The 22,544-nt window shown below is 37.0% G+C and overlaps 1 protein-coding gene across 1 annotated transcript in view; it reads left to right on the top strand.

The window, feature by feature from the left end:
- Slc4a4 (solute carrier family 4 member 4) overlaps positions 1-22,544 on the top strand; it is a 421,377-nt gene that overhangs the window by 6,320 nt on the left and 392,513 nt on the right. Inside the window, exon 2 of the mRNA XM_074042041.1 lies at positions 11,980-12,039. Within this exon, the coding sequence (XP_073898142.1) occupies positions 12,026-12,039 (14 nt within the window). The 5' untranslated portion in view covers positions 11,980-12,025. The remainder of the gene's footprint in view (positions 1-11,979; positions 12,040-22,544) is intronic.

Genomic DNA, 22,544 nt, shown 5'->3' with positions numbered 1-22,544 from the left:
ACAAATTACTTTCATTTATCTGTGCAGAGCCTGGGTAAGAGCTCACTACTTGTACTTCCTAAACTGCGTTGCCACAGCTGTTTAAACTGGAACTTGGTAGTAGAGCTGCAGATCCCAGAGAAAGGCTTGGTGCTGCCAAACTAGACTCCACTGCTGCCGCCTCAGTGCTGGCCCACCAAACCAGCTCCATATCTGCCTTGCTGAAGCCCTTGTCTCTGGCATCTCAACCAATGATGCTTTTGCAAAAGAGAGAAAGGATGCTTTCTTATCCTGTGCCACAGTGACTACATTGACAATAATGGATTCTAGAACAGGGTTGGTTAGTCTTAAAGCACACTAAGTTAGACCATAGAAAGCTTTCTTCTGAGTTAAACTGCATTGCTCCTACACTGTAGCCAGAATTACCAGCTGGAATTGGTCTAGATGGAACTCTGATGTTGCAGCTGCCTTTGAGCTTAGTAAACTAGAACTTTGCTACCACCAATTCCTTCTTGTTTGGGATCCCTATTAATATAGTGGCCAATTTTGTTCTTGAGAGTTAAAAAAACAAAATGACAATGTATATAACTCAAATTGGTTTGTGCCCTTTATTTTTCTCCTTTCTGCTTTAGTCCCCTTCTCATGGTGATTTCAACAGGTTAAAAAATTGTATATTCATTCTTATATATAAATTATATCACTTGGAAACTCCCTGTAGAGCTACATTAAACAAACAAAAATGCATTAAAAAAAACCAAACCAGAACACAGGTCCTGTCTGGGGGTTGGTACCAATGGGAGGTGGGAGGATATAAAGAAAAAGTGAAAGAAAATGAATGCAGTGGAAATATTGTGTGCTCATGTATGAAAATGGAAAACCGAGACATGTTAAAAGTATTCCAGGAGTGGAATAGTCCCCCATTTCTGAAATAAAGGAGAATGATGGAGGGGGATGAATTCAACTATGATATATTGTAAGAACTTTTGTACATGTCACAATGTACCCCCAGTACAACAATAATATCATAAAAATGAAAAAAAAAAACCCAGAATGTTTCTTTCTTTGGTTTTGTGAGTGGTGGGAAGGCTTGTGCCCTAAAGTTTCTAAGTTGTGATACATACACACAGGGCTCGAACATACTGCTGGATTGCCTGGGTCCCCAGGGACTATCAGCTACTGACCTTACTGCCCCCAACCTTAGGTCCTTTTGCTGAACTTACTGAATCTGACACCTTGCTCCCTTTGGTAAATCTTCTGTTGTCTCTTCTTGTATCTTATGACTTGGGATACTTCCCAATCAGATAAAGCTGTAACATATAAAACCTAATTGGGGTCAAGATTCAATTATTTTTCTAGGAGGATATGCAGTCTTGAGTAATTCCAGTTTAATAGATTCCATGGTTATGGCAGGGATGAAGAGTTGTGGTCCTCTTACTCTCCCTTATGTGAATCGTTCTGAGTCTTGGTTCCAACCCAGTCACTCTATATTTACAGCCAATTATAATTCAAGCTTTAAACTCCTCTTCCCCATAGGACACTAAACCCTTTTTTCATCTCCCTTTCTTCTCCTACACTCTGTCTAAGCATTGATTTGACATTTTCCTCTCCCTAAATGACCTGCTAAGAACAGCCCCCAAACTGCTCCACATTCATAATATGTGGTGGTCAGTAGTCACTTTGATGGTCAGTGGTCAGGAGACATCTCTATCAGCCTATCTATCTTGAGAAAGCACTCAGAAAATTATGCTGAAATAAACCATTCCAAACATTCAGGACACTATAGAGATTAATAAATACCATGTAAATAGCACCTACATTGAACAAATATCAACATTTTGTCATCTTTGCACCAGATTTTTAAATTAACACAATGTTACATATATAAAGTCGAAGTACTCTATTTACTTGCTCCCATCCCTTAACTCTAACTCTTCCAGAAATAGCCATTCATTCATGAGGTGGGTTTTTCATTCCACTTAGTGTTTTAATGTAATTCACATGCAAGTGTACATATCATATCATTACATAGCATTCATTGTTTTATGAATTTAAAAATTAAATGCATGATGTCTTTTGGTACCTAACATACTATAACTTCATTCTCCATTCAAACTTAAGTTTGAATTACATTAAATGTAATTCATTTCATGACTACTATAATGAATACATTTCAGACTATACCACAGGTAATACATCATTTTTCCCTAGGTAGTCCAAGTAGCTAATTTAAGTTTCTTTTTTTCCCACTCTTTCAACTTTTGCCTTATTACCTAGAAAAAATGTAATGATTACTCCCTGGTTCTGATTATTGATTCAATTCTAGAAGCTTTCTTACCTTATTTGTCTCCAATGTTGGAGAAAGTAAATTAATACTTTTTTTAATTGTTTTATTATTCTTTTTTTTTCAATTTTTTTTCTTTTATTATTCATATGTGCATACAAGGCTTGGGTCATTTCTCCCCCCTGCCCCCACCCCCTCCCTCTCTCCCCCACCCCCTCAATACCAAGCAGAAACTATTTTGCCCTTATTTCTAATTTTGTGGTAGAGAGAGTATAAGCAATAATAGGAAGGAACAAGGGTTTTTGCTAGTTGAGATAAGGATAGCTATACAGGGAGTTGACTCACATTCATTTCCTGTGCATGTGTGTTACCTTCTAGGTTAATTCTTTTTGATCTCACCTTTTCTCTAGTTCCTGTTCCCTTTTTCCTATTGGCCTCAGTTGCTTTTAAGGTATCTGCTTTAGTTTCTCTGTGTAAAGGGCAACAAATGCTAGCTAATTATTTAGGTGTCTTACCTATCCTCACCCCTCCCTTGTGTGCTCTCGCTTTTATCATGTGCTCAAAGTCCAATCCCCTTGTTGTGTTTACCCTTGATCTAATGCCCACATATGAGGGAGAACATACGATTTTTGGCCTTTTGGGCCAGGCTAACCTCACTCAGAATGATGTTCTCCAATTCCATCCATTTACCAGCGAATGATAACATTTCGTTCTTCTTCATGGCTGCATAAAATTCCATTGTGTATAGATACCACATTTTCTTAATCCATTCGTCAGTGCTGGGGCATCTTGGCTGTTTCCATAACTTGGCTATTGTGAATAGTGCCACAATAAACATGGGTGTGCAGGTGCCTCTGGAGTAACCTGTGTCACAGTCTTTTGGGTATATCTCCAAGAGTGGTGTTGCTGGATCAAATGGTAGATCGATGTCCAGCTTTTTAAGTAGCCTCCAAACTTTTTTCCAGAGTGGTTGTACTAGTTTACATTCCCACCAACAGTGTAAGAGGGTACCTTTTTCCCCGCATCCTCACCAACACCTGTTGTTCGTGGTGTTGCTGATGATGGCTATTCTAACAGGGGTGAGGTGGAATCTTAGTGTAGTTTTAATTTCCATTTCCTTTATTGCTAGAGATGGTGAGCATTTTTTCATGTGTTTTTTGGCCATTTGAATTTCTTCTTTTGAGAAAGTTCTATTTAGTTCACTTGCCCATTTCTTTATTGGTTCATTAGTTTTGGAAGAATTTAGGTTTTTAAGTTCCCTATATATTCTGGTTATCAGTCCTTAGTCTGATGTGTAGCTGGCAAATATTTTCTCCCACTCTGTGGGTGTACTCTTCAGTTTAGACACCATTTCTTTTGATGAACAGAAGCTTTTAAGTTTTATGTGGTCCCATTTATCAATCTATCTCTTAGTTGCTGTGCTGCTGGGGTTCCATTGAGAAAGTTCTTACCTATACCTACTAACTCCAGAGTATTTCCTACCCTTTCCTGTTTCAACTTTAGAGTTTGTGGTCTAATATTAAGATCCTTGATCCATTTTGAGTTAATCTTGGTATAGGGTGATATACATGGATCTAGTTTCAGTTTTTTTGCAGACTTCTAACAAGTTTTCCCAGCAGTTTTTGTTGAAGGGGCTGCTATTTCTCCATCATATATTTTTAGCTCCTTTGTCAAAGACAAGTTGGTTATAGTTGTGTGGCTTCATATCTGGGTCCTCTATTCTGTTCCACTGGTCTTCATGTCTGTTCTCGTGCCGGTACCATGCTGTTTTTATTGTTATTGCTTTGTAATATAGTTTGAAGTCAGGTATTGTGATACCTCCTGCATTGTTCTTTTGACTGAGTATTGCCTTGGCTATTCGTGGCCTCTTGTGTTTCCATATAAATTTAATGGTAGATTTTTCAATCTCTTTGATAAATGTCATTGGAATTTTGATGGGAATTGCATTAAACATGTAGATTACTTTTGGGAGTATAGACATTTTTACTATATTGATTCTACCAATCCATGAGCATGGGAGATCTCTCCACTTTCTATACTCTTCCTCAATCTCCTTCTTCAGAAGTTTATAGTTTTCCTTGTAGAGGTCATTCACATCTTTTGTTAGGTTTACACCTAGGTATTTCATTTTTTTTGAGGCTATTGTAAATGGAATTGTTTTCATACATTCTTTTTCAGTTTGCTCATTGGTAGTGTATAGAAATGCTAATGATTTTTCTATGCTGATTTTATATCCTGCGACCTTGCTGTAGCTATTGATGATGTCTAGAAGTTTCTGAGCAGAGTTTTTTGGGCTTTTATGGTATAGGATCATGTCATCTGCAAATAGGGATATTTTGACAGTTTCTGTACCTATTTGTATTCCTTTTATTCCTTCTTCTTGACTAATTGCTCTGGCTAGGAATTCCAGTACTATGTTGAATAGGAGTGGAGATAGTGTGCATCCTTGTCTCATTCCTGATTTTAGAGGGAATGGTTTCAGTTTTTCTCCATTAAGTATAATGCTGGCTGTAGGTTTGTCATATATAGCTTTTATAATGTTGAGGTACTTTCCTTCTATTCCTAGTTTTCTTAGAGCTTTTATCATGAAATGGTGTTGGATCTTATCAAAAACTTTTTCTGCATCCATTGAGATGATCAAGTGGTTTTTGTCTTTGCTTCTGTTAATTGATTTTTTTTCTGTTTATTGATTTTCATATGTTGAACCACCTCTGCATCCCTGGGATGGAGCCTACTTGGTCATGGTGAATAATCTTTTTGATGTGTTGTTGAATTCGGTTTGCCATTATTTTGTTGAGGATTTTTGCATCAATGTTCATGAAGGAGATTGTCCTATAGTTCTCCTTTTTGGAGGTGTCTTTGCCTGGTTTTGGGATGAGTGTAATACTGGCTTCATAAAATGTGTTCAGCAGTTTTCCTTCCCTTTCTATTTCATGGAACAGTTTAAGGAGGGTTGGTATCAGTTATTCTTTAAAGGTCTGATAGAATTCAGCAGAGAATCCATCAGGTCCTGGACTTTTCTTTTTGGGGAGATTCTTGATTGCTGCTTCAATTTCATTTTGTGTTATAGATCTATTCAGGTGATTAATTTCCTCTTGGTTCAGTTTTGGATGCTCATATGTATCTAGGAATCTGTCCATTTCTTTAAGATTTTCAAATTTATTTGAATATAGGTTCTCAAAGTAGTCTCTGATGATTTCCTGGACTTCCATGGTGTTTGTTGTTATCTCCCGTTTTGCATTCCTGATTCTACTAATTTGGGTTTTTTCTCTCCTCATTTTAGTCAGGTTTGCCAGGGGTCTATCGATCTTGTTTATTTTTTCAAAGAACCAACTTTTTGTTTCATTAATTCTTTGTATGGTTTTTTTGGTTTGTATTTTGTTGATTTCAGCTCTTATTTTTATTATTTTTCTCCTTCTATTTGTTTTGGGATTTGCTTGTTCTTGTTTTTCTAGGAGTTTGAGATGTATCATTAGGTCATTGATTTGGGACCTTTCAGTCTTTTTAATATATGCACTCATGGCTATAAACTTTCTCTCAGGACTGCCTTTGCTGTGTCCCATAGGTTCTGGTAGGTTGTGTTTTCATTTTCATTGACTTCCAGGAACTTTTTAATTTCCTCTTTTATTTCATCGATGATCCATTCTTCATTAAGTAATGAGTTATTTAGTTTCCAGCTGTTTGCATGTTTTTTGTCTTTAGTTTTGTTGTTGAGTTCTACTTTTACTGCATTGTGATCAGATAGTATGCACGGTATAATTTCTGTTTTCTTATATTTTCTGAGACTTGCTTTGTGCCCTAGGATATGATCTATTTTGGAGAAGGTTCCATAGGCTGCTGAGAAGAATGTATATTGTGTAGAAGTTGGATGAAATGTTCTGTAGACATCAAATAGGTCCATTTGATCTATTGTATATTTAGATCTTCGATTTCTTTATTGATTTTTTGTTTGGATGACCTATCTATTGATGATAATGGAGTGTTAAAGTCTCCCACAACCACTGTGTTGGAGTTAATATATGCTTTTAGATCTTTAAGGGTATGTTTGATGAAATTGGGTGCGTTGACATTGGGTACATATAGGTTGATGATTATTATTTTCTTTTGGTCTATTTCCCCTTTTATTAGTATGGAATGTCCTTCTTTATCTCGTTTGTTCAATGTAGGTTTGAAGTCTACTTTGTCAGAGGTAAGTATTGCTATTCCTGCCTGTTTTCGGGGGCCATTGGCTTGGTAAATCTTCTTCCAGCCTTTCATCCTAAGCCTATGCTTATTTCTGTCAGTGAGATGGGTCTCCTGTAAGCAACAAATTGTTGAATCTTCCTTTTTAATCCATTTCATCAAGCAGTGCCTTTTGATGGGTGAATTAAGTCCGTTAGCATTAAGTGTTAGTATTGATAGGTAAGTGGTGATTCCTGTCATTTAGTTGTCTTAGTTGTTTGAAGGTTTGATTGTGTGTACCTAAGTTGCAGTTACTCTCTACTGTCTTGCTTTTTCTTTTCCTGTGGTTTGGTGCTGCCCATCTTTTCATGGTTAAATTGGGTTTCACTTTCTGTGTGCAGAATCCCTTGAAGAATCTTTTGTAGTGGTGGCTTTGTGGTTACAGATTGTTTTAGTTTCTGCTTATCATGGAAGACTTTTATTGCTCCATCTATTTTGAATGATAGTTTGCTGGGCAGGGTATCCTGGGGTTGAAGTTATTTTCATTCAGTGCCTGGAAGATCTCACCCCATGCTCTTCTTGGTTTTAACGTTTCTGTTGAGAAGTCTGCTGTGATTTTGATGGATTTACCTTTGTATGTTATTTGTTTTTTCTCTCTTACAGCCTTCAATATTCTTTCCCTAGTTTCTGAACTTGTTGTTTGAATGATGATATGTCGTGGGGTAGTTCTATTTTGATCTGGTCTGTTTGGTGTCCTGGAGGCCTCCTGCATCTTATGGAAATATCTTTCTCTAGATTTGGGAAATTTTCTGTTATTATTTTGTTGAATATATTATGCATTCCCTTCGCTTGCACCTCTTCTCCTTCTTCGATGCCCATGATTCTCAAGTTTGGTCTTTTGATGGAGTCGGTGAGTTCTTGCATTTTCTTTTCACAGGTCTTGAGTTGTTTAATTAATAGTTCTTCGGTTTTTCCTTTAATTACCATTTCATCTTCAAGTTCTGAGATTCTGTATTCTGTTTGTTCTATTCTGCTGTATTGGCCTTCCATTTTGTTTTGCAGTTCTGTTTCATTCTTTTTTCTGAGGTTTTCCATATCCTGGGTGTTTTCCTCTTTAATGTTGTCTATTTGTGTCCTGAGTTCATTTATCTGTTTATTAATCGTGTTCTCTGTTTCACTTTGGTGTTTATACAGTGCTTCTATGGTTTCCTTTATTTCTTCTTTTGCTTTTTCAAATTCTCTATTTTTGTTGTCTTGGAATTTCTTGAGTGTCTCCTGTACATTTTGGTTGACCATGTCCAGTATCATCTCTATAAAATTCTCATGAGTACCTATAGTATTTCTTCTTTTAAATTATTCTTTTGGGCTTCATTGGATTCTTTGGCATAGTTTATCTTCATTTTGTTGGAGTCTGGATTTGAGTATCTGTTTTCTTCATATCCCTCTGGTTCCTGTACTAAATTTTTGCTGTCAGGAAACTGGTTTCCCTGTTTTTTCTGTCTTCCTGTCATTGCTATTGGTGTTGTTACTGTCGTTGTACTGAGTGTGATTAAGTATTTTCTAGGTTGTAATAATAACAATGGTGATATTTAGAATGGAAGGGTGAGAGGAGATGGAAAGTGAAGATTTAAAGAAGAAGGGAAAAACAAATAAACAGACAAGCATGAAAAAACAAAACAAAGAATGAAACAAAAAAGTTGCAAAGGTATAAACAGGGAGCGTTAGTGTACTAATCGACAGTAAGCTGAACAGGCATTAGAGAGACAGAGAAAGGATTGAAAATAAAAAATAAAAAGAATAAAGACAAGAATCAAAATAAAAAATAAGTAAATGAAAGAAGAAAAATTATGTATATATAAAAGTAAAATAAAACAAAATGAAAAATAGAAAATTAAAAAAAAATAAACCTCCAAGTTCAAATGCAATGAAGTTTCAGTCTTAATTATTTTGTTGTCTGTCTCAGCCTCCATTTCTGGAGATTGTGCCTCAGATGTTGTTCTGTAGTTGTCTCATCAAAGGGGATGCATAAAGTAGAGCAAAACTGCACAAAGAAAAAAAAACCCACAAAGTGTCCCAAGTTCAAATGCAATACAGTTTCAGTAAGTTTTTCAGCATGCATGTGTAGTTTGGTTGTTTTCTCATCAATGGTAGGGAGAGAGAGAGAAAAAAAAAGAGTCTGGAGACAGTTCTGTGAATGGCTATCTGCGGCTGTGGCTTGCCTGCCCGCTGCTGTCAGCCTGCTGTTGCTGGAGCCGTTATTTATGCAGATCTCTGGGGTGAGCTTAGCACTCACCTGGCCCTGCAGGCTTTCTTTACTCAGAGTTCTCCTGTGTGCGAGCCGCTGCTACAAGCTTTCCCCTTTCCAAGCACACTAGGGGAGGTTTCACTGCACCCGCTTTGTCTGGCCTGTATGTTTGTTTACAGCTCACATGGGAAGTGGGTCTTCCCCCTTCTCCTGTGGAGTTTTCCTCCCACCACTGCTTTTACAATCTTTCCTGCTCCTGCTTGCTAGGCGTGTGGTGCTGCTCCTGCCAGCTGGCGAGCTGGCGTGTTTGTTTACAGCTCACGTGGGAGGTGGGTCTTCCCCCCCTCCTGTGGAGTTTTCCTCCCTCCGCCATTCTCACTAGCTTTCCCGCTCCTGGTTGCTGGGCGTGACCCCGCTCACGCCGGAGCCTCTCCGGCCAGGCTGGCCTGTTTATTTACAGTTTCAGGAAGGATTCCCCTCCCCCCCCTCTTCAGCACTTAGGGCACCCCACCCTCTTTGCTACGTGTCTTTATTGTACTTATTGCTTATTACTCAGTTTCTCTTTTTTCCCTGGGTGGGGGTCGGTCTGTCCAGGAGGCTGTGCTGTTCTGGCCCAGGCTTGTCTGTGGGAGTACTGCGTACCACTTAACTCACCTTGTCCGCATGTTCCCAAGCCGTCTGGGCGCGGGCGACTGGCAGCCCTGGGTCCCTCCTGATTTCTCTGTTTAATGTGAAGTGGAGATTCTCTGCACCAGCTGGAGGTGTGGAGGGGTCAAAGTTTTGCCTCTTCTTGGTGGTTTTGCCTGCAAGGTGTGTCCCCAGCGTCTCTCCAAGATTTCACTATAAGAGGCACGCTTTCTGCTTCCTACCTCTAGCCACCATCTTGGAATTCTCCTCAACAAAATTTATTGAACCTCAGTGCAGGTGTCACCCACCTTATTCCACTACCTCGGATGCTTGCTTCAGGCTGCATTAGGTGTCCCACTTCTATTTTGAATAATGTCCTATTCACAATGCTGTCATTACAATGGTAACATTAAATAGGTCTTTGTTTATGGATTGTCATAAATTAATACTTGAACTAAAAACATGGCATCTTACAGACAAGTTTCAAGCTCTGAAATGATGATGGAAGATTTTCTAAGTTTTTTTTTCTTTTTCTTTTCTTTCTTTCTTTCTTTTTTTTTTTTTTTTAGGAAATTAGTAAAGATACTGTGACTAGGAGAACAGAGAATGGGGCTCAAGGGTAAGAGAACTTGAACTCGAATTCTAGCTTTGCTTCTTTCTAGGCGTATGAATTTTTTTCTCAAACTCTAAGAACTCTCTAAGACTCAGATTCCTTATTTTAGCTTATATAATTGTTTTTTAAGTGTAAAAATCTTATAGTGCAGTGCCTGACACATGGTCAGCATTCTGTTCATTTTTGCTATAACTAATGGTTATTAGCCTAGTTGAAGGCATACTACTCCTTATTTTGGTAGTGAAGTCTACACAGGGACTTACTTGTGGCTCTTGGCTGCAGCTGTGTGTCTTTGTGTGTTCAAAAAGGAATGGAAAACAATTTCACTTCTGCTTCACAGGCAAGATAGGCTTTGCTATGTGTTGAGAATTCTATATTAATTCAAGGAAATGATAGAATTAACATCATCTAAGACCATTATTAATAATGGGGTATGAGCATTGCTTTGAAATATGTTCTATAAGAATTGAATAACATTCAATAATTCCACTAACATTAAATAAAATTAAAATGGCCTTTTAAAATGTATGTTTTAACTTATCTGAGGTCTCCATGAGCCTATTCTACCTTCTATTTAAAACTATCCCTAAATGAATGTTTTATTAGCAAGTAAATATGTACATTTGCAGGTAAAGATAGTGAGAGGTCATTAGTTGGAGTGGAGGGACTTTGTGACCTGAGAGATTTTAGTGACTCTATTTTCACTCTTACAAAAACTGTTTTGTATTCTGCTCTTTGTTAAGTATTATTCAGCCAAACACACACAGATGCTACTAAAAGAGATAAGGTTTGGGGCTAAAGGTAGAATGAGAGGGCTAAAGGTAGAACCTCTTCAGAGTGGCTTTTTCTTTTCAAGCCTGAAATAATTAGTAAGTGTTGGACAGAGATTTGCTACTTCAAATGACTCAGTTACTGTGATGATTATAGCTAGAGATACAGAAGGAAGTGGAGCCAAATAGGGATGTTGAACACAAGGAGAATTCACACAGAACAGTGTTCACATTGAGGAATGCTTTTGAAATTGTGATGCATTCATCTTGTGGATGAAATGAGAGGGCTGTGTTGGTTGAATCTCAAATTCTCATGCTGCTATCACTGGGACTATAGCTTGCTCTGAGTTAGCCAAAGTTATTATTCTCTACTTTATGGAAATTCTGAAAATTTCATTTCTTTTACAGGGACAAAAAATACAAAGACATGGGTTTCAAGAAATACTGCATGTCCCTTTTAGGACCTGGCTCCAAATACTAGTTTCACACTCATTTTCTAAAACTGAATGTATTGGCCAAAGTCTCCCCTCTCCCAAATATAACAATATCTATAATAAAAACTAAAATAATCATAAACTTTTTAAATTGCATTTGTATAATAACTGTTAAATCTTTGAGAACTACAATGGACTGTATGTAGATCTACCCAGTAAGGCAATATAAGGATAATTCTCATTAAAAGATACAAGATAACTTGTAAATAGGAATCACAAAGTCCGCTAAATAAGAATACTCTGGATATAATTTCTATTCTAAGACTCATTATAAGTATGATTTTTTCCCCTGCAGAATTAAAACTCTCACTGTTGATGAATTTCAAGGAGTTTGTATTTTTCTATATTTCAGTAAGATTCTATTTTTGCACAAGAACAATTTCATTTTGATAAATAAGTAAACAGTTATTTGTACTTATGTATTTTAAATCCCCCAAAAGATTAGTAGCAACATTTATAGACTATCATTTTTTAAAAAAAATATTTTATTGTTTTTACTTACATATGTATACATTATTTAGACCACCTCTCCCCTTTCTTAAAAGGAGGTTTGCTGAGACAAATTTCTTATACATTTTTATAGGAAGAAATCTTTGATTTACATATTTTTCCAGTGAATGGGAATTTGCACATCATATTACATCAATAATAATATGCAGAAACCTAGAAGTAGAATGCTGAAAACAGAACCCAAAAGAGAGGTAGAAGAAATTCCTATATAGATTTAAGTATTGCAAGTATCATTTGTCACTCAAATTTCTTTATATTGTTTGAGATAATCAAGTAATTGTTACCTTTCCTTTTTACAGATACCCACACTTGTTTTATAACTTCTGGCTATAAACCTGAGCACCGATGCTTGACCTATTGTAAGTCAGCAACTCATGTATGGAAATAAGTCTTGCATTTTAACCATTTTTTGTCTTTAAAAAGAGTTAAATCATAAATGGTTAGGAACAAAAGAGGCTTTTTATTTCTGTAAGCGAATGTTCTGACCTTGTTCTGAATTGATAAACTGCATAAGTCTAGCTTTGCTAATTTAAATTCCGAGAGTTCCTCTTGTGATCCTGGTGAGCACTCAATAAATCATTACTAGTGTTTGTCAATGATAAATATAGGTGATAAAAGAGTGCAGAGATGCATTTTCCTTTTTGTGAATTGATTAAAAAATTTCCTTTTGAAATCATTATAGGAAAACATCTATTTGTTGGTCTTACAGTGGTGTATCATTTATGCATCTTATTGAAATTTGATCCAAATACAATTTTTTTTAAATCTTCAAATAGAAACAAATTGGAGCGAAGTGATGAGACACCATTTGGGATTGTTGGCAACTTTAAATGTTCAAAAAATGAAATCACAAAGCAAGAGAACAAAAAGCCTCATCCTGGCTGATGAGATGATTTAACCAGCAGTTGGTGTTGGCACCAAACCATCAGCCAGACTGGTAAAAAAAAAAAAATCTCTGGGGCTGGTAACTCTGTCCGCTCTGGAAAAAATATAAAATGCATCCCTCATTGTACCTTTTGGTGCACAGATTTTCCTTATGAATTTTTAATTGGAAGAAAAATATGAGGAGATGGCATTGCAGGGAAAGGCAAGAGTGGGGACACAGAACAAGAAGATGCATCAGCCTTCTACAAGGAAGTTTTATCCTTTGCAATTGGGAAGCAGTTGGAGTATCGGGTCTTAAATGATAGGATGTTTTATTCTGCCTGCATGTAACCACCCATTGTTCACGTTGACGTTTACAGGGAAAGATGCTAGGGAAAAATGGCTTGGAAAGATGCTCACATCTATTGTAAGATCTTGTGTAGTGAAGGGTGGCATCAAGTAGTGTGTGTCTATTATAAATAGGGCTTGTGCTTATTATGATACAGAAAAATGCTTTCAAGATTTACATTCAGCTCCACCACGTTGTAGTACTGAAGGCTTCAGTATTTTTATAGATGATGCTAATTTACAGGTGATGTTTCTTAGCTCTATCAGTTCTTCCTCAGTACGTGTAAGGATATATGGTCAGGAAAAGTTCTAGGGTTTACTCTGACAAGCTCTAATGTGCTAATAGGGATTATTGACCACATACACACTCTGTTAGTGAAGTTCTTTATTCCCTATTTTATTCTTAATTGAATACTTTGCACTTTTAGGGGAGTACAAGAAACTAGATATTTTGTGCTAAGTATGTGTGCTAAGAGTCCTCATTTTCCCAGGGCAGAAAAGTGCTCTTTCTTTTCCTGAAGTATTCAGCTCTATGTTTATCAGTGTGAGTCCGTTGACTTTTGTTACATATACCCATCAGTTTTCAATACACACTTTAAAAGTTAGACCCATTATGACTTTTGAAATAAAGGAACTAGACGTATTTTAAATCATTGACCATGAAAAAAAATGTGTTGGTTTTATACCATGTATAATGTGAGCATTCTGTTTTATCAGCATATTCTGTTGAGAATGTTACAAACCTATGTGGGGAAGGTTTCCTTACTCTTTATGATGAGCTTTGGGTATTTTGAAAACTTGAATTTCTTCCCTATTGCTGTGTGAAGCCATTCTGTACTACTATTTGGTGCGATGCTGTAGCCAGAAAACAGCAAGTAAGATCTTACATTCTGGAAAAGATCAATGGGTAGAGAATATGATCACAGAGAGCAGAAATGAATTTCAGGAGGATGCTAAAGACCAGATGGTCCTACAGGGTCTGCCAAGACACTGGAAGCCTCAGAATAGCCAAGCAAGCCAACAAATGGGCTGTTCTTTGCCTGTTATATGTGCAGCATTAGGGTGGGGGAGTTCTGGTTATTTAGCAAAAGAGTATTTGCTCAATTGTTCATTAACCACATAAGTTCTGTTTAGATGGTGTTTAATGTTCACTGACTGTCCCCCTCCCTTATACAATTCCTTATTGGGTGTTGGCTAAGCACCAGGCACTACGTTAGGACTACATACATAATAAAGAACGAGGAGGCTGTGGCTACTGCCCTCATGGAGTTTGTAGACTAATATGGAAAATATCAAATGGAACTAGTAGTAATGATTATGCATAATGAGAGATAGAAAAGCAGGTATAGAATTCCATAAATGCACATAGCAGGGGGAACCTATGTGATCTCGAGGTCAGAGAAGGTCTGTATGGAAGGAATATGCAGACTGAGCCCTAGAGGTTGAGTAGAAGTTTGCTGGTAAAGCAAGAAAATATTCTGTAGAGACAGTACAGCATGTCTGAAGCTATGAAGCTAAGGTTTTGGCATAATTAAGATGGGGATGAAATGGAGGGCTTAGAAAATTTCTGTTTCCTTTTCTTTCTTCCTACACTATAGGGTTATGAGGCAGACATGAAGAAGCTGGGAAGACGGTTTTGGTGAATTCAGAGATTTAAATTTTGTCAAGACACAGTACTTCATTGGATATGGGATGGACATCTTTGGAAATGTGTCACAGGAATAAGATGTACCTGGCTTTAATGCAATATTAAAAAAAAGCAGACAAAATGAAACAAAGTTAAGGCAAAAATAATCCACAATGAACAAAAAAATTTGAGTAAAATGGAATCGGAATTCCTGAATTTTCTTTTTGATCAATTGGCTGAAGGACTCTTTTGAGCATTTCTTACAGGGCAGTTCTAGTGGCAACAAAATCCCTTTGTTTTGTTTATTTGACAATGTCTTAATTTCTCCTTCACTTTTTATTTTTTGGGTAGGATTGGGATTTGAACTCAGGACTTCATGCTTGCAAAGCAGGCATTCTACCACTTTAACCACACCTCCAGTCCACTTTGCTCATGTTATTTTGGAGATGGAGTCTCTCAAACCATTTGCCTGGGCTGGCCTGGAATTGTGATTCCCCTGATTTCAGCCTCCCAAATAACTAGGATTGCAGGCTTGAGCCACTGGCACCAGGCTGCTCCCTTGCTGTTGCAAGATAATTTTGCCATGTAATGGATTTTTGGTTAATAATTTTTTCTTTTAGTATTTTAAATATACCAGCCTACTGCCTTTTGGCCTCTGAAGTTTCTGATGAGAACTATACTGATATTCTTATTGAGGGTCTTTTGTATGTGATGAGTCACTTCTCTTTGATTGCTTTCAAGAGCCTCTTTTTGTCTTTGTCATTTGACAGTTTGATTACAGTGTGTCTCAGTGTGGGTAACTTGGAGCTCATTCTACTTGGAGTTTGTTAAGCTTCTTGGATGTTTACGATTCAAGTATTTCATCAAACTTGAGGAATCATTATTTACTGTTCTTCAACAATGTTCTCTGCTCCTTTTCTCTCTTCTTCTGGAACTCCGATAATACACATGTTGGTCTGTGTGATGGCCTCTCCTTAGGCTCTGTTCATTTTTCCTCACTGTATTTTTCTTTCTGCTAAATCTCAGTGATTTCAGTTGTTTACAAGAATATAAAATAGGTCCTGTTTGAGAGTGGGTATCAGCAGGAGCGGGGAGGGTAAAAGGAGAAAGTGAAGGGGAGTGTGTGAATATTACTGAAGTATTTTATACCCATGTATGAAAATAGAATTATGAAGCCTGTTGAAATTGTTTTAAGAAGGGAGAAGGAGGAATGAGGGAAAAGGAGAGAGGAGTGAATTTGATGGAAGTATATTTTATGTATATGTGAAAGTATCACAGTTAAACTTCTTTGCACAAATAATATATGCTAATAAAAAAAATCCCCTGGAAGTCTCTCCTGCCAAAGATGGGGAGGGGTTTACAACAACAGAAGAAAGCGAAACTACAGTGGCCACTGTCTCTTTATTTCCCCTTTAAGATCAGAAGCAACAATCAGTTGATCAGTGCACAGACCCTTGATATTTGCAGGACAGGTATTTCCCCCTGTCTCCTGGCTCCCACAAGCTTGTGTAAGCTGCTTCAGGACCACATGCTTATCTTTTGCTAGGAGATGGGGTAGGAGGAGGATAGGTGGAGCTGAGGTTGATCAGAATTAATTGCTACCATATTCAAGTATTCCTCCTGGAAGTTGCAAACCTTCAATGAACTGAAGTTCCAAAATTGTTTTATCAAACATACTGTTGCAATGTAATTGTTGGCTGGGTGGAGAGAAAGATTCCTGGTGCTTCATTCCCCTATATTCCCAGGACCCTTGCTAGTCAAATGTACATTTTTTTTAACCTTGTAGTATCTTTCATATTAACTTTAAGGGCAAATGAAATAATTCCCTAACTTTATGAGTTAATCTTTAGAAGTACTCTGAATGGATCCTTGTTCTTGCCTAAGTCCATGAGGCAGACATATTTGAGGGTAAGAAGTAAAGACTGGGAAGGAGGTAATTAACTATGATTGCTAAGCAAATCCATGTGTACTCCGGAGAGAAGTCAACTGGTGTTTTGTTTGTAGGTCTTTATTTTAGGAAGCACTAGATTCTTTTTAAATAATTTGTTTCCTGATGGGCTGATGAGTTTGAAGTACTATATATTATTCAGTTTTATATGCAATAAAACCCCCAGGTTCCTCTCTAATAAAGATGTTTATCTACATCTATATTCTGTCTTGAGTGTTCTGCTGTCCTTTATTCTACTCATATGCCACCTAAAAAGGTCAGGGTCTTTTCTCTCAAATGTTATTTTATATTCCAATCATGTTTGGAATATTTTAGAAATTTGGAAGTAAGTTGTTATGTGTCAGCCACCTGTCAAAAATCTAGGAATTCCAGCTTTATCTCTCAATTTGCAAAAAGATTTATCATATTTACAGGATAAAAAGCCTTTCATTTATATCTCATGAACTAAACTTCTGGCCTTAGAATGACCAGTCTTCCTGGTTTGCCTCAGACTGTCCACGTTTTAGCACTGAAAATCCTAAGTCCTGGGGAAAACTCTCAGTACTGAGAAAACCTGGTCACCCTATGTGGCCTAGAAACACTGCCTGCTCTTTATTTATCCCGTCTGATTCTTTCAGGTATTAGGGTAGCAGGTGACTGCTAATTTTGCATGTTCATTATTACTAAATTTCTTAGCATTTATGGACTTCTGGCAGTTTTGAACAAGGAGGGAGTTGAGAAATCTTGCTCTACAACCCTCTCATTTTACAGATGAATAAAATCTCAATTGCACTGGCAAGATTAAGCCGTCTTCATTCCACTCAGGCTGCCATGGTACCATATTTCTGTAATGTCTTCAAACATCTCCTTTTCCACTAATTAAAAACAAACCATGATGTTGAACATCAGCTACAGTAACAGGAAAAAGTAGCAGTCAGTTAGTTTTAAATTGTCCAATAATCTTTTTCTAATGCCTCTATTTGCGTCATAGGCATTTTAACTTCCCTCGTGTCTAAAGTTCAATGTCTCTCGTGGATTACTCATATTATCTGAGTGTGAAAATAAATATGGTCAGGTTAATTAGCATCAATTTTAATAAGATCCCCAAGTAATTTTACACAATACTTCCTGAGAAAAAAGAAGTTAAACTTGATAACTTAGATAGGATCTAAAATTGAAGCTATTCATGAAATAAAATAAACACAGTAAAGGGAGAAAGATATTGTACATGTTATATGTGATATATAGATAAGGTTTCTTTTTCAGAATCATATAATAGGTTGTTATTTGCCTTCAAAGGAAGTCAGTCTTGGTTCTGAAAAACTGACTGACCTTGAAGGCTTGGTGAGACTTTAAATACCTGGCTCCCACAGTTGATCATTATGAATGCAGTACATCTAGACTAGACCCTCAGAATGTCTATTTTTGATAAACTTCAAAGTGATTTGGATGCATTTGGTCAGTAGAGTGATGTTGAGAAATTATTGAGCTAGGTAGGTAGTCTATTTGAAAAGCCTTTTCTTCCTTCCTTCCTTCCTTTCTTCCTCCCTCCCTCCCTCTCTCCTTTCCTTCCTTTCTTCCTCCTTCCCTCTCTCCCTCCCTCCTTCCTCCTTCCTTCTGTCCTTCCTCCCTCCCTCCCTTCTTCCTTCCTTCTTCCTTCTGTCCTTCCTCCCTTCTTCCCTCCCTCCCTCCCTCTCCTCTTTCTTTCTTTCTTTTTTGGTAGTACTGGGGTTTGAACTTGGGGCTTTGCACATGTTAGGCAGGTGCTGTATGCCTTAAGCCACACCTCTAACCCTCCTATTTTTCACTTAGGGAAAAAAATATATATAGTGATCATTCCTCAGACTTTTTTTTTTCTGAGATGGCAGCATCACGGTCTTTCCTTAAAAGAAGGGGAAACTGAAGAAGGCAGGCTCATATTTTAATGTAAAAATGTGAAAAGTGAGAATCTTTACCTTGCAGTTTCACCTTGAAGAATTCTCAGAGGTCCTGAAGGAAGATATTCTATAAAAGTCTGAGGGTGAATTCCTTCAGAGGGCATTTGAGACTGTGAAGAGTAGTTTTTACGTTCTATACTTCATCATAGTAGACAGTAGAAATGACTTCTAGAAACTTCCCAGAGTCCAGCATTTTTCAATCCTGGTCTGACTTGCACTGTAGAGACTGTCCAACTTTAATGGAACAGAAATGGCTGAAATGTCTTGCTTGTTGTCCATTATGGAAGTCCCTCTTATTAAGTGTGTTTACATGACTACGTACTCATACCCACACACCCTGAAAAATCCTCTGGGAAACTAACACAGGCCCCAAGTTCTTAATTAGCAGAGTGGATTCCCCAGTCCTGCCATCTAACGGTATAGAAAAGATGTGCTTGGTAATTAATTGGATAACCTGTAAAACTGAAATCCTGACCGCTGATGGTCATTAAAGATCCCAGGGTACTTTCCTTATGGTAGGTGGAGTCCTGGATGAATTCCAACTCTATTAATTAAATTACATTCTGCCCAGCTTCCTTGTACACGTTCAGGTGGACTCTGTTCCCTTTCTATCTTTAATTGCAGTGGACTTGCACACTAATGGAGAACCCCTGGGTGCCTACAATATAGTAACAATCTCCTCTAACTTAAGGCATGAGTAGTCTAATTTAAGGGTTAGTGGTCAATGGGCACATTTTGTACAAAGGGGAAATTGTTGGATTGATCGCTAAAGAGACATGGTACCATTCTTGAAAAATTAAGCCTATTAAGCATTTTAGTATAAAGTCAAAAGTTCCTGTCCTATTAGTTGGTTTTTTTCTTGAGACTAGGTCTCACTATGTAGCCCAGAATGACCACCAACTTGCCCTTCTCCTGTGTCACACTCCCAAGTGCTGGGATTACAGGTGTGTGCCACCCACCAGACCCTATTAGCTTTTAGAAGCTTTTTTTTTTTTCTATTTCTTTCATGGAAGCTGTCTTTCTATAAACACAGTAATTAATTTACTTTATTAACAAAATAAATTCACATTTTTAAGTAAAAACAATCACAAAAAATGACTCATTTCAGTCGCTGGGTTAGAAGGAGAGCTAAGAACAATGAGACACACTGGGAACGAATTTGATGACTTTAAATTTATTGGTGCAGAATTTGCCCTCATGTGTTTCATTATAAATAACTAGTCTGCTTCTAATCTACTGTGTTTTTCCAAAGTGAGGAAGTTTGGAGGGAATGTGCTTTCTCTTAGAAGTTAGATCTTATTATCACGTGTTGCTTTACAAATACAAATGCTTTTTCCTCTTTTGGAAAATAAATTTTATGTGTAGATGTAAGATACACAATGATGTTCTAAGATACCTTTCTTTTGATACTGCAGTTTGAACTCAGGGCCTACACCTTGAGCCACTCCACCAGCTCTTTTCTGAGAGAGGTTTTCTCGAGATAGGGTCTCACGAACCATTTGCCCGGGCTCGCTTTCAACTTCAATCCTCCTGATCTCTGCCACCTGAGTAGCTAGGATTATAGGTGTGAGCTACCAGCGCCTGACTTTTATAGTAAAATGAATACCATACGGTGTGAATTAAGATATTCATCATCTCACATAGTTACTCATTTCCCCCCGTGAGGAGTAGCTACGATCTACACATTTTGTAAAAATCTTGAATACAATACGCTCTTAATAGAAGTCTTAAATTTGATTTGTTTATCCTACATATTTGCTACTTTGCATCATTTGACCTAATGCCCCGCTACCTGGCCCTCAATAGGAACCACTGTTTTATTCAGTCTCTGTGTTTGGCCTTTAAAAAAAAGATTCACTGGGTATGGTGGTGCACATCTGTAATTCCAGCACTTGGGAGGTGAAGGTGGGAAGACTGTGGTCTGAGGCAGGCCCAGGCAAAAGCTGAAGACCCTATCTGAAATATAAATTAAAAATTAAAAGGACTAGGGGTATGGCTCAAGTGGTACTTGAGCACTTGACTAGCAAGTGTGAGGTCCTGAGTTTAATCACCAGCATTGCCAAAAAAGAAAAATAGATTCCACATGTAACTGAGGTCATATAATATTTTTCTCTTTTCATCTAGCATATTGTCCTTCAGATCCATTCATGATATGGCAAATAAAAGGGTCTGCTTTTTTTAAAAAGCTGAATAATATTCCATTGTACATATACACATTGATGCTCTGGTGGCCATCTAGGTTGTTTCCATATCTTGCCATTGTGAATAATGCTGCAGTTAACGTGGGAGTGAAGGTGTCTTCACCAGATGGTGATTTCATTGCAATCAGATATATACTCATAAGGGGGATTGCCTGGTTATATGGTAACTCTATAATTTCTTTAGGAATCTCCATACTATTGTCCACAATGACCGCACCAATCTACAAGACTCACAACAGCAGACAAGGCTTTCCTTTTCTTCACACCTTCACCAGCACTAACAGGTCTTTTGTCTTTTTGATAATAGCTATCCTAACACATCTAAGGTGGCATCTGTTAATGGTTTTGATTTTTCCATGGTGATAGGTAAAGATGGGCATATTTTCATGTACCTTTGGTCATTTTGATATCATATCTGGAGAAGTGTCTATTCAGTACCTTTGCCCACTTTTTTTTTTTCTGAAATGGGTTTCACTGTGTTTCCCAAGCACTCAGTGTCTTTGTCCATTTTAAAATCAGGTTGTATGTTTTCTTGCTGCTGAGTTGCCTGAGTTCTTTGTAAATCTTTGATATTAACCCTTATCTGAAAAATGGTTTGCAAATATTTTTTCCCAATGTGTAGGTTGCCTTTTGTTTTATTAGTTTCCTTTCCTGTGCTGAAGCTTCTATGTTTAATGTAGTCCCATTTATTTATTTATTTTTATTTTGTAGCTTGAGATTTTGATGTGACAGCTAAGAAATTAGTAACAAAGCCAATGTCAAGGAACAAGAATAAATTTAACCACAAAAGTTAAAGATCTCTACACTAAAAACTGTAAAACATCAATGAAAGAAATTGAAAAGAATGCAAATAAATGGAAAGTTACTCCATGCTCATGGATCAGAAGAATTAATATTGTTTAAATGTCCATACAATCTAGAGTAATATTTAGATTTCATGTAATTCCTATCAAAATCCCAATGGTAGTCTTCACAGCAATAGAAAAACAATCTTAAATTTGTATAAAATCACAAAAGACCCAAAGCAATTCTGAGAGAAAAAATAAGTCTGAGGTATCAAACTTCCTGATTTAAAATTATATTACAAAGCTATAGTAATTGAAACAGTATCATACTGGCATAAAAACAGACACATAAATGGGTGGAACTCATTAAAGGGTTCAAAAGTGAACCAAATATACATGATCAACTAATTTTCAACAAGGTCACCAAAAAGACACAATGGGAAAGGACAGTCTCTTCAATAAATGATGATGGAAAATTTGAATCACATATGCAAAAAAATTTGAAACAAAGACAAAAGTCAATTCAAAATGGATAAAAAATCTAAATGTAATATCTGAAACCATAAAACTCTAGAAAATGACAATTTTTTCAAACAAATGAGAATTCAGGAGCTACATATTTATTGGGATAGAGTAGTATTACATAAGGTGAACAAACTCCTGTAAATTATCATTTAGCAAGTTGTTTCTGGAAATTAAAATTCTTTCCAAAATATTTTAAATATATGAATAAAATATTATTTTTTTCATTTTGATAACTTTCCATTAAAAATTCACACTCTTTTGGGAGACCAAAAAAAAAAAGCTCTTTATTTGGCATACTGATGAACTCATACATATTCAGGAAAGCAAAATGTATTTCCCATTTATGTGATTTGCCAAAATGTCCAGTTGGGGAATGTTTTGTTTGTTGTTGTTATAATTAAGCTAATTTTCTGCTTCAAATACTATACCAAGCTTAAAATTTCCTACCTCTAACACAAAATGAGTCAAAACACGCCCCCACATCCCCACACATGAGTAGATTTGAGAATTTTTTGATCATTTTCTGTGCATCTCCTCTCTAAGCCACAATAAATATTGCTTTACTTCAGTTGGATTAATGAGGGGGAAAAGAGATTGAAGTCACATGGCAGACAGGGACTGGTTTTCATTGTAAGGTTAACTTGGGTTAA

The sequence above is a fragment of the Castor canadensis genome, chromosome 9 (genome assembly GCF_047511655.1).
Source record: "Castor canadensis chromosome 9, mCasCan1.hap1v2, whole genome shotgun sequence".
NCBI lineage: Eukaryota > Metazoa > Chordata > Mammalia > Rodentia > Castoridae > Castor > Castor canadensis.
The sequence above is the reverse complement of the archived record's forward strand: the minus strand, read 5'-3'. Positions and strand labels throughout refer to the sequence as shown.